At 35.7% G+C, this 13627-nt stretch overlaps 1 protein-coding gene across 3 annotated transcripts in view; it reads right to left on the minus strand.

Annotated features, from left to right (window-relative positions):
• The window catches only part of LOC121388868 (hydrocephalus-inducing protein-like), a 237898-nt gene that overhangs the window by 106341 nt on the left and 117930 nt on the right, over window positions 1-13627 (minus strand). For all 3 annotated transcript variants that reach the window (XM_041520391.1, XM_041520392.1, XM_041520390.1), the window contains exons 39-44: window positions 11409-11544; window positions 8461-8520; window positions 7985-8026; window positions 6213-6344; window positions 3558-3772; window positions 690-751 (exon numbers count right to left, since the gene is read on the minus strand). In XM_041520391.1, coding sequence (XP_041376325.1) covers window positions 690-751; window positions 3558-3772; window positions 6213-6344; window positions 7985-8026; window positions 8461-8520; window positions 11409-11544 — 647 coding nt within the window. The remainder of the gene's footprint in view (window positions 1-689; window positions 752-3557; window positions 3773-6212; window positions 6345-7984; window positions 8027-8460; window positions 8521-11408; window positions 11545-13627) is intronic.

The following is a 13627-nucleotide window of genomic DNA, read 5'->3' on the forward strand; positions in this document are numbered from 1 at the left end:
ACAATAAATAAAACATATCCAACAGTAATTTTTTTTATATGATATATTTGACAAAAGGTACTTTTTATTTCTTTCATCTTTTAAAACTTAAACTTAATATTTTGTCGAGAATTATGAAAAATAAAAATATACTGACCTGTAAACAGCGTTGTCTGCTTGTTATAGAATTTTGACAGGAGTCAAGGTTAGTAGAAGCATTGTAATAATATAGCTAATTTTGAATTTGAATTTGAATCCTTACAATAACTATAAACTGAATACATGACGTTTTCATTTTAAGAATGCTGGAAAAATTCCAATGCAAAATTGCTATATAAAATTACTAATGTGGAGCGGAGTGGATAATTTTATCATGCTCATATACCACAAAGGTTTCGAGCATGGCTGTCCCGGGTTCCGTCTCTGGATAGCCAGGTGCCTGACCCTGGACAGACTTTTACTAATACACCTGAATGTGTTTGAAGGAAATCTTGTGATTAAACAATTGTACCTTTTACGAAATATGGATTTCAAGTGAAATTATGGTAAGATATGTTATATTTATTGTGTTCGAAGCCAAAACAAGCGTGCAAAGAGTGACTGTCGTCGACTTTAATCATTAAAGAAAGATTCGGAAAGACATATTATGTTAATGATGACTGTTGTAAGTACCATACAAGACATTTTATTTAACTCTTTATTTACGTTACCTCTTTTATAAACCGGTCTGCCTTCAGTTTATCCATATCCTTCACATGTTTCTCCATAAAGTCTGAAAAACAAGCACTGATACTTTACATACTTCATCAGGGTGCTTTACACGTGCATGCAGGGGTGGGTTTCAGGGGTTAAAACCTCCTCCCATCAAGCAGGGTTCATAGCCTTAAAGACCAAACAAATTCCAAGATTTTCAAAGACTTTTACACAGCAGTCAAAGACAATAGAATGCGATAAAAATACCAAATCAGTTTGTTTACATTGCTGTCCATGACAAAAATTGAGCTTTTTTACATGCATGATGACAGGTTAAAGCTAGTATCTGGAAAATATCGAGTACATGCAGCTGAAAAAGTATTGTGTTATGATATAGCTATGCCAGCAGAAAGAAGGCCAGAGTATTGATGTTGATTGAGAAAAATGAACAGTAAAATAAAAGAATGAACACAATACGAGACTTTCAAAAACCTAAAAAATCAATTTTTTTCAAATTCAAAGACTTTCAAGGAATTTAAAGACCACTACGAACCCTGTCAAGCAATTTTTCTCTTTTGTCAATATATTTTCTGGGGGAGCATGACTCGACTCCCTGTAAACTTGGCATGCCACAGTTTGAATCATATGCATAATTCCTGCAAATGCACCTGCTTTATCATATCACAAAATATGGCAAATTTCTTTCACAGCATGGATGAAACTATGAGTGACACCAAAAACGTTTCTAGTAGGCAAGAGATTTAATTCTGGAGAATTCTTGCTGCTTGGTAGTCAAAGAGCCCACCTCTTGTTTTAAAAACTGTCTCAAACAAAAATAAACATCTTCCTTACATGTCCATTAAAATGGCAGTGAAATATGGAGATGTGATTCAAATTGAACTGTGACATAATGGGTTTTACAATAATATAAATTTATTAATAGTAGTAAATTAAATTATTTGGATGTGGTTTAATTAAAAAATATATTTTTAAGTGGGCATGTAATTCAAGCAGGGGTGGGGAAAAATAAAATTGTCAATCGGTCCCGCTTGATGTCATCATTAATGGAGGGGGGGGAGGGGAAAAAAAAAAAAATGAATAAAAAAAACTTTTTTTTTTTTATCACATCAGTGGAAAAAAAAACACCCCACAAATTGTATATATTTTACATAATGGAATAAATAATATAAAAAAGGAATAAAAGCTATGAATTTAAATCCCATATATGTATAAAAAGTACGAATATTCAGTACTGTGTCCTGAAAATTTATAAAAGATCGCACCGTTGAAGTGTTTGACAACCTGAGCTAGCACATGTTTAGACAAAGAGATTAATAACGTCATCACTGATTGGACGAAATTTGACCTCTACTGGCTCTTGAGATAACCAGTACACGTAGCTGTTCTACTTACTCCCACTTGTTAACAAAAAAGTGGAAATCTTTTGTTAATTTTAAAATCCTTTATAATTATTGGATAGACTACATTGAACAGTCAACAATAAATACATTTATAGATTATTTCAGTATATTTTATGCTATTTCAAGCAGTTTGTATTGCACAAAAGTCTCTTGCTTCGGACTGGGACACTCGACCCGACAAAGCTCCATACATAGGTGTTGACAGGTGTTTGATTGTAACCAGTTGCAAACTCTGGGTCCTTTGTTTTAATTGGAGTGTAATACCTTGATGGCTCTCTCACCAAGAATGGTGTTATTGTTAACGTCTGTTTAATCTCTTGATCGGCTCAGCAACTTTGACAAAATTAATGTCTAGCCTAGTGGCTGTGGATTGACACTACTGTAACTGTAGGTCTGACTTCAGTGACTGACGATATATACTTAGGCAGACTTCAAAATCACAGACGTCTTGCCACTAGCCATATTGACCACTATTTATTTATTATTTTAAATCATGCATGAGATACCGATGTCTGGGCAGGCCTGTCCACTTGACGGATAAGAATTTGTTCCAATAATAGAAATGGACAGGTGCTTCGGACCGACAAAAGTGGGACCGGCAAACACACGTTTTTAAAAAATAATTTCGGTCTCAAAGATCGAGAATCGGTCCCAGACCGGGACAAAAGGGCTTTTCCCCACCCCTGAATTCAAGGTATGATTTTTATATTTTTCACAAATTGAAAAATATTTTTTGGTAACCATGTAATTCTGAGGTTTCTTCTTTAACCGTCGGACTACTGCCGGTGAGATAACTTGTGTGACGTTATGCCAGTTGACATACTGTACACTGTACACAGTGCATTTCCTAATTCATATTTCCCGCCGTTTTGCACACGACACTCACTGGAAACAATTTATTAGTAGGAAACAAGACAACTCAGTTTCCTGTATCTTTAGTTTTTTCGTTTTTCAATGGAAAATACTTTGGAATTTTGGCAAGTATTTTCGCTTGACAACAATGGTGGCAAGTCACGATCATTTTCAGGGATCGATAGCTGAATGTGACAGCTAATTTGATAATAAATTTGATCGTTTTACCAAACACGAAAATCACAAAATATTGGAATATGAATCGTAGTTTGTTTTATAAAAAAATTCTGGTCAGAAAACCACTGTTATTGGGAATAATGGACATAAATACTGGACAGCAGGCCACAAATAATCGTAAGTAAACACAACTTCTTTTTTTTAGCTCAATTTTAACCAACATTAACTGATCTGAAATATCATAAAAATGAGAAAACCTCACAAAAATAATACTTACCAATTCAAATATGAACTTTATTTTAGGTATTTATAAAACATTTAAGTAACTATATGTGAGTAAAAATTACAAACTTGTACCCACTCAATGAGGTTTTTGTCAAAAATTAATCCAGTATTCCAAAGGTTAATGTTTTGTATGTAAGTATCAGAACTGACCTTCATCCTCCTTGCTCTTGTTCCCGGAGAGTGACCTGCAGTGCTGGAACTGGTGGACTGTCCGGTCCCAGTGGTCAAGCATGTAGAAGAACTCGTTTTGTAACTGCTGGTATGAGGCCAGCTGATCAATAAGCTGCATGGAAAGGTCTCTCGACGATTCCATCTCAGTCTCCTCACCATCCTTGCCAGTTTTATACTTAGAAGGTCGCTTTTTTCTGAGGAAAAAACCCGTCAAATAGACTGTCCTGAGTTTACTGTCATTTAACATTTGTGACCTTAATAGGAGGCGGGACGTGGACCAGTGGTAAAGCACTCGCCTGTTGCATTGTCGGTTTGGGATCGACCCTCATAGGTAGACCCATTGGGATATTTCTCGTTCCAGCCAGTGCACCACGACCGGTATATCGAAGACAACACTATATGCTATCCTGTTTGTGAGAAGGTGCATATAAAAGATTCCTTGCTACCAATGAAATAAATGTAGCAGGTTTCCTCTCTAAGACTATATGTCAAAATTACCAAATGTTTGACATCCAACAAGCTGATGATTAATAAATCAATGTGCTCTAGTGGTGTCTTTAAACAAAACAAAACTGAACACAATAGAGCCTTTTCAGTTACTAAAATTACATATTAATCAAGTTTGTGAGACCCACAGAAGCAAATCTGGAATGGGGATTCAAGTGGAGGGGCCCAATGTTGCATTTATGGCAATATATTATGGCACAAGCAAACTGATAACCTTTGCATGAACAATCACACTAACACCAAGGCAGGTATATGTGCAGAAAATTGTGCAGGGGATCTAGACTTTGGCGAGTGACATTTTTTAGGGGAGTTGGGTTCCTTTGAAAATTTTTAAAATGTGCAAAATGTTACATATGAAATATTGTGCAGCATGTTAAGAATAAGAAATTGTTCATGTTATGTATGGGAAACTGTCCAACATGTTATGTATGGGAAACTGTCCAACATATTATCAGACCTGTCAACCCTCCCGGATTCTGTGGGAGCTAGTCTCCCTGTATTTGATCAGATCTCCCAAAACCTTGCACGGGAGACAATTTCTCGTTAAATGACATTTTTTGTAAGCATAAAAAAAAATCGACCCCCTTTCCTCAAAATAACATAGGAAAGTAACTCCGCCTTTTTTTCTCATTCGGAAAACATTGGCTACTTTCGGTTTCTGAGAATGTAACAGGCTGAATTATCCCGACTGTTTAACATGTGTTATTATAATGTTTGTTGTCATCGTAATGGCTATGAAGCTGATTCAACAGGCTGTGTATTGACTATCAATGTTGCCATATATAAAACTATCCAATTTAGTCCTAATAAAACCTCTGAATTGTAAAACATATTCCCACTAGATTACATAATGCAACTATGATGAACCTGAAGCGCCAGACTCTGGCCCAGAGTTGACAGTGATACACACGATGCATGTTAAAATCACATGTCACAGCAAGCAATGAAAATACCAATTAGCTATATAAACATACTTGTGTCAGTTAATTTTGTATGCCTGTGCAGTGAAAAGTTGGTAACAAGCATACACTTCCAGACATTCTTTCTGTACAATTACTAAATGTTGTGTTTGACATAAAGTTACTCACGGAAATGGGTATAATACCGGTATATTTCACACGATGTCTGTAATGAGGTTTTACTTATGATTAATGGAAATACAATGTATATTGCATCGTTATAATGATTTTAAATAAGTACCACGCCAATGTTCCTCATTATAGTAAAAACTGAATATTAATTTATAAGATTTATATAAATTTGTCTTAGGTACTTCGGTACACTAACCACAAATGATGATGTAATGTAACCTGTAAGTGTAATACCATAAATGTACTAATTAAATTTTTTATTTCCTGTTCGTGTTCTTTGGATAAAATAGTTATTTTTTAAAATTTGTATTAAATCATAATAATATTTAAACTTTAAAATAATAATAATAACAATATATGTATATATATTTTAAATTAAAAAAAAAAATTAAATGCCAAGATCTAAGGTTAACACAAGTATATCTGACATTATGTATTGTTCATATAACTTATCGTAAAAATATTTTTTTAAACTTGCGATTTTGGGTTAAATTGTGTGAATTTTAAAAATCTGCTTTTTGACAAAATCTCCTGCTTTATCAACACACACCTGCTTTCTCTCGACTAAAGGTTGAGGTCTGCATATTATATAAGAAATTGTGCAGCATGTTATATGGGAAATTGAACAATATGATATATGGGAAAGTGTGGAAAATGTTATATGGGAAAGTGTGCAGCATGCTATTTCGGAAATTTGTGCAGCATTTTATATGGGGAAAGTGTGCAGCATTTTATGTACAGGAAATTTAAAACATATTACTGTAAGGAAAAGTGTGCAGCATGTTATATGGGGAAGTGTGTAGCATGTTATGTGGTAGATTAAATACATGATGATGATGATGATGATGATGATGATGATGATGATGATGATGATGGTGATGGTGATAATGATGGTGACGATGATGACGATGGTGATGATGATGGTGGTGATGGTGATGATGATGGTGATGATGATGGTGATGATGGTGATGGTGATGGTGATGACGATGATGATAATTATAATAATAATAATGTGCAGCATTCTGCACTCACATACTTGCCATCCTCAATGACGATATCACTTTTCAACAATTCCATTTCGGAAGTTGACTGCATGCGCTCTGTTTTCCGTGCCATGCTCGACAGTTTCCGCTCACGGCTTGCTTTCTGCTTGATCTTCTTACGTTTGCTGCCAATGACAGAGATATACAATAACCTAAATTTGTCTTGTCAAGTACCCCTCTGAAAATTGAAAATTTCTTGTAACCCATATGTTTCTGCATAACCCATTATATGACAGTGTAAAGACATCCAAAATATAATGTGTAAATGAAAAATAGGTTCATAAATATATGAACCCCCCACCCCCTTCCAAGTGCTGTAGCAAATCGTCAAATTCGCACAAAAATTATGAAGATATTTGTGCAAAATAAGCTGGTTTGAAAACCTTTTACCATGTATTTTCATCATTCTACCCACAATATTAGCTGTAATTCATGTAAACATGTGTAGTCATCTGTTTGCAGCCTGGTATAGCTGTTTGGCCGTAATACTAATATGAAAAAAAATGTTGTTATCCAGATTTTGGCATTATTGTTTAATTCAGGCAAAACTCAGTCGGCCCTCCTATAAAAATGCCTATGAATTCGTTATGCAGAACCAGACATGCACATGCATTACACAAAAGAAACTATAATTTTTACAATTTTCAGAGGACTGCAAAATAATTAATTTATTAACAAGACAGAGAGTGAAAAATATTGACCTTACACACAGCACATACACACTCCACTCACACACATATATAATATATTAAAGGCTGACAACCAAAACTGGTTATGTCCATTCTTTGCAGAAATGAGAGAATTAAGTGCACTATTTTACATTTGTTGTTATTTTTTGTTTGTTTGTTTTGGGGAGTTTTGTGGGGGAGGGAGTTGATTTTTTGTTTGGTTTTGTTCTGGGGTTTTTGTTTGTTTTTGTATGGGTTTTTTTTTTTTTTTGGGGGGGGGGGTTGGGTTTAAGGGAAAAGACATAATAGTAGTGATGGATGCAAAGCTATACAAGTTAAAAATATAATATAAGCTGTTAATATTCAGATTTTCTGAACTTTTTAAACATTACAACATATTTCTCCAAGAACCATGACTTTGATCCTAACCAGTTCAGGTTGTCATCCGTCAACATATTCTCTCTGAAATGTGTACTTTTTAATAATGATTGTCATCTGGATATTGCAAACCAAATTATTGCATTCATTTCTTGATAACTACAATTCATATGACAAACTTAAATCATGTTGGCCTGAACTCTGATAACCCTATTGAATGTAGAATTGTATAAAATAAAGTATGGGCATATTACACACCCATTACTAGATACCCTCCCCCCCCCCCCCCACCCCGGAGGTGGTCACTGGCGAAGTCAGAGGCTAGATCCGGGGCGGGCGTGCCTGAACCCTTGTGGATAGGGGCACGTTAATAGAGTTGCCCGTTGCCCATTACTAGATGGATATTTGCCACCTTAAGTGAACATTTTAGGCCCCAAGGTTAAATATTGTTAAAATAGCAACAGATTCAAAACTGTAAGTAAAAACAATCCAAAATGTTATTGCCCTTCTGTCTGGCATTGCATGTCTTGACTTATCAGTTAGAATTTTCTTGCTTTTTTAAAACAATATTTGTCCTATGGGTCTAAACTTTGCACTGAAGGTGGCAAATATCCATATAGTAGTGGCTGTGACATATAAAAGTTACAGTCCCCATACTTTTAAAATAATTCCATATACAGAAGGGGTATCATTTTTTTCGGGCACTCAATATAGCTTACGTTGCAAGCTCTCGCTCTCTTTCCCTCTGAGCCTCCAGTTCTCTAAAATAGAAAATAAATTAAAAATGAAGACTATAATTAAAACTGCTTAACAACATCTCTACAGTTATAAATAATAAATAAGTAGTAATATTAAAATGAAAGGCAAGGTGCATCGAGGCCCAACTTAAAAAGTTGCAACATTTCCCTACTATAACACCATTTACCAATACAAAATAAAAACACAACAGTTACTACAGCTTTCATAAACTAACAATCTCACCATGCTACATTTTAACTGGGAATTTTGTGTTTTCATTGGGGTATAATTTGAGTGTGATTTTGTTTAGTATTCTCATATCCATTTGGCTTCATTTCATTAGTTTATTGGAAACATTTTCAATGTGGTTTTCTGCATCCCACCCTTTAGTAAAATGTTGGGTTTTTTTAAATAAAATAAAATGAAAAACCCTAATTGAAATGTTTAAATATATTACGCTTCTTCTTGTTTTCTTTGTATTTCTCTTCTTTTCCTCTCTGCAAGATCATCACGTTGTCTTTAAAGAACAAAATTTAAAACAAAAATAAATAAATAAAAATAAAAATATATTTGCTGAAAGTAACATAATGTCAACACAAAAACAGAGAAACCCCTCCATACTGGACACTGACAGGACCAGGTAAAAAGGGGTACTAAAACAGAGAAACCCCTCCATACTGGACACCCACAGGACCAGAGAAACCTCTCTAAACTGGACACCCAAGGGACCAGGTAAAAAGGGGTACTAAAACAGAGAAACCCCTCTAAACTGGACACTGACAGGACCAGGTAAAAAGGGGTACTAAAACAGAGAAACCCCTCCATACTGGACACCCACAGGACCAGAGAAACCTCTCTAAACTGGACACCCACAGGACCAGGTAAAAAGGGGTACTAAAACAGAGAAACCCCTCTAAACTGGACACCCACAGGACCAGGTAAAAAGGGGTACTAAAACAGAGAAACCTTTCTAAACTGGACACCCACAGGACCAGAGAAACCCCTCTAAACTAGATACCGACAGGACCAGAGAAACCCCTCTAAACTGGACACCGACAGGACCAGGTACAAAGGGGTACTAAAACAGAGAAACCTCTCTAAACTGGACACCGACAGGACCAGAGAAACCCCTCTAAACTGGACACTGACAGGACCAGAGAAACCTCTCTAAACTGGACACACACAGGACCAGGTAAAAAGGGGTACTAAAACAGAGAAACCCCTCCATACTGGACACCGACAGGACCAGGTAAAAAGGGGTACTAAAATAGAGAAACCCCTCTAAACTGGACACCCACAGGACCAGAGAAACCTCTCTAAACTGGACACCCACAGGACCAGGTAAAAAGGGGTACTAAAACAGAGAAACCCCTCTAAACTGGACACCCACAGGACAGGTAAAAAGGGGTACTAAAACAGAGAAACCCCTCCATACTGGACACCGACAGGACCAGGTAAAAAGGGGTACTAAAACAGAGAAACCCTTCTAAACTGGACACCCACAGAACAGGTAAAAAGGGGTACTAAAACAGAGAAACCCCTCTAAACTGGACACCCACAGGACCAGGTAAAAAGGGGTACTAAAACAGAGAAACCTCTCTAAACTGGACACCCACAGGACCAGGTAAAAAGGGGTACTAAAACAGAGAAACCCCTCTAAACTGGACACCCACAGGACCAGGTAAAAAGGGGTACTAAAACAGAGAAACCCCTCTAAACTGACACCCACAGGACCAGAGAAACCTCTCTAAACTGGACACTCACAGGACCAGGTAAAAAGGGGTACTAAAACAGAGAAACCCCTCTAAACTGGACACCAACAGGACCAGGTAAAAAGGGGTACTAAAACAGAGAAACCCCTCTAAACTGGACACCCACAGGACCAGGTAAAAAGGGGTACTAAAACAGAGAAACCTCTCTAAACTGGACACCCACAGGACCAGGTAAAAAGGGGTACTAAAACAGAGAAACCCCTCTAAACTGGACACCGACAGGACCAGGTAAAAAGGGGTACTAAAACAGAGAAACCCCTCTAAACTGGACACCCACAGAACAGGTAAAAAGGGGTACTAAAACAGAGAAACCTCTCTAAACTGGACACCCACAGGACCAGGTAAAAAGGGGTACTAAAACAGAGAAACCCCTCTAAACTGGACACCCACAGGACCAGAGAAACCTCTCTAAACTGGACACCGACAGGACCAGGTAAAAAGGGGTACTAAAACAGAGAAACCTCTCTAAACTGGACACCGACAGGACCAGAGAAACCCCTCTAAACTGGACACCGACAGGACCAGAGAAACCTCTCTAAACTGGACACCCACAGGACCAGGTAAAAAGGGGTACTAAAACAGAGAAACCCCTCTAAACTGGACACCCACAGGACCAGGTAAAAAGGGGTACTAAAACAGAGAAACCTCTCTAAACTGGACACCCACAGGACCAGGTAAAAAGGGGTATCCCATTTAGAAAGGTTATGTTCTGTATTGTTATTTAAAAATGGATTGTGAAAAAAAACAATTTTGAGGGAATTCCAGTTTACAGAAGGTTTGGTTTTGAGAAGTTTCACTCTATATGTTTTTTTACATTATATAATATATTAGTTAAATATTTGGTATATATTGAACTCCTTTCACTAATTCAAATGATAATTTTAATAGGCTAGCTCATATAAGTCTTCTTTTTTTGTAAATATACAAATGTATGTCTGTGAACAACCAACTTTTACATGTTTTATTGAATAAAAATTAAAACAATGAAACTGTACAAATTTCGACTGCAGGTAGGTCATCACCATAACATTAACTAAATATTTTGTCAATAATTGTGTACTACTTAAGACTGTGAGCAGAACTTTCTAAACCTGTTACACATCATGTCAGAAAGAATTGAGATTTTATTATTTCTTTGTTTTAACACAATTTCTTCTTTCTGTTTGAATCGACAGTAAAAATTATTCTTAAATGAATTTTGTCCAAAAAGGCAACTGCATATGAATACTGGAAAAACAAGCTCACCATGGTAGATTGACTTTTTAGCTATGGTAGATCATAGAATCCATAACTGTACAGTAAACATCCAATACAAATGCTTCATGTGCTACAGACATTTTAGTTATCAGGAACATGTCCTATATTTAATGTTCAAATAAAAAATGGATTATACAAAACTAGACATACATGAGTGTTCAGATGCGTTTGCAGAAGGAGAGTCTTGGGGGTCGAAACCCAGCCCTGCTCAATAAAAGTTTTCTCTCTTTATCTTTCAATATATTTTCCCACTGAGTATGACTCAACCCTCAATAATCCATTAGAATCCCTCCTGCTAAAATTCCTGTTGGTCGAACAAACAATTGTTCTGACAATTTTCTGGTGTCAGATAAGACCAGTAAACTGAATGAATCACCTCTTGCGTTTTCTCAACTCCAGCAACCTTAGGTCCATCTCCTCTTTTTCCTCTTCCGTGAGAGCGTCGTATTCAGTCTCAGACATTTCTTCAAGCTGCTCGCGTTCAGCATTCTCCGCTTTCAGCGCTAGTCGCACTAAAATTAAAACATTTTGGGCCGACTTGACAAAGCCTGTTTATGTCTTTACACACGTGTAACTATACATACATTTACAATGCTTAAACACCTGTGTTTAAGAAAGACAGGCTTCGTAAATTCGGCCTTATGTTTAACAACACAACTAGTGCATAAAGAATGAATGAATGAATGTTTAATGATTACCCAGCACAAAAATACATTGGCTATTGGGTATAAAGAATGGTAAAAATAAAAATGAAATGACAATCAACATGAATATAAAATGTTGAAAAAAAAAGTGTAAATGTATGAATGTATGAATGAATGAATGAATGAATGAATGAATGAATGTGTAACGATTCCCCAGCACAAAAATACATTGGCTACTGGGTATAAAGTATGGTAAAAATACAAATGAAATGACAATCAACATCAATATAAAATGTAAAAAAAAAAGTGTAAAGAATGAATGTATGAATGAATGAATGAATGAATGAATGAATGAATGAATGAATGAATGAATGAATGAATGTGTAACGATTCCCCAGCACAAAAATACATTGGCTACTGGGTATAAAGTATGGTAAAAATACAAATGAAATGACAATCAACATCAATATAAAATGTAAAAAAAAAAGTGTAAAGAATGAATGTATGAATGAATGAATGAATGAATGAATGAATAAGGGTCATTCCACGAAAAAGGTGAAAAAACATGGGTGTTTTTGTCCCAGCCAATTTATTCAGATACGATTTACTTCAGTTTTATCTTATTTGTGAAAATAAATACAATGGGTGATGCTTTAGCAAAGGCAAAACAATTATCATTTCATTTGTATTATTTTCAGCAAAACTGATGGATAAAAAACAACATTTTGTCAAATTTGTCCACTAAGTTACTGTCCCCAGCACTGGGTATATAGGTACACTCTGCTGTGTGAACCAAATATACTAGCAGAAGTAGTTTATATTCAAAATCTTCTGATAATTAATAGTGTCTAGTGTTAAAATCAGCCAAATAAATTATGAAGTTGTGAAAATTGTAAAAATTATTTACGTTTAACTTCGTGTCCCTATTTATTATGTCCACTATGTTACTATTTTACTTTGGCCCAGTACAGTTATACAGAGTTATACATTGAATCTTTTGAAACACTCACCAGATGGCCCCACAAGCCTCACAAGTTACGAGAACCAAGTTTTTGATGTGAGATAAAGTGTTGTTAAATTCTTCAGGATTTTTGAAAGGTGAGTCAATCGTACCTTTATTCAATGTCTACAAAGTTACCAATGTAGTACTCTATCCATATACAGAACGGGTTTGGTCATTATGTCTAAAAGTAAGTTAGATATACCAAAACTTAAAACAAATGTATTGGTGGCAATATGACAGATAAACAGGTCATGGGGTGCAATATTTCTTAAAATGTCCACTAAGTTACTGTCTGCTAAGTTACCTTAAAAAAAGTAACTTAGTGGACCACTTCTGGTAACCTAGTAGACAAAATATATAAACATGTCCTCTAGGAAGGGTTACTACTAAACTGATTGATCAATATGTCGCACAGCCTTTCCTAGAGGCGTAAGGCATATAATGGTGTAATGTGTTTAAAATGCAGTAACCACTATTGATCATATTGCAAATTTCATACATTTTAGTAACTTAGTAGACTTACTGTGTTAATATACCAGCTTCCTTCAAAACGTAATGACAAAGTGTTTAATTTCTGTACGAATATAAACAATGACGTCAAATATTTGACGTCATTGAATATAAATATCAACACAGCCGAGTGGTCTCCCTTGTCCTATGAGCTATGCAAATAATCTACATGGTAAACTGTAGGCCTACTTACATTAAAAACAGTTATTTTGCAATGGCTGCAATAAGTGCCATAATGGTAGTAGCTGATACAAATATACTTTTCATTATGTTAATAAGTCTACCAGTTACCGTATTTAGTCTAATAAGCGTCGGGCCTCCAATAAGCACTGGGTAATACAGCCGAAAACTGATTATTCCCTGGCATAATTAAAAAAAAAGACACAAAAAACTTGTTATAAATGACGGGTCCCTTTTTATCACTCACTGTCTCAAAAA

Source organism: Gigantopelta aegis, chromosome 14 (assembly GCF_016097555.1).
Source record: "Gigantopelta aegis isolate Gae_Host chromosome 14, Gae_host_genome, whole genome shotgun sequence".
NCBI lineage: Eukaryota > Metazoa > Mollusca > Gastropoda > Neomphalida > Peltospiridae > Gigantopelta > Gigantopelta aegis.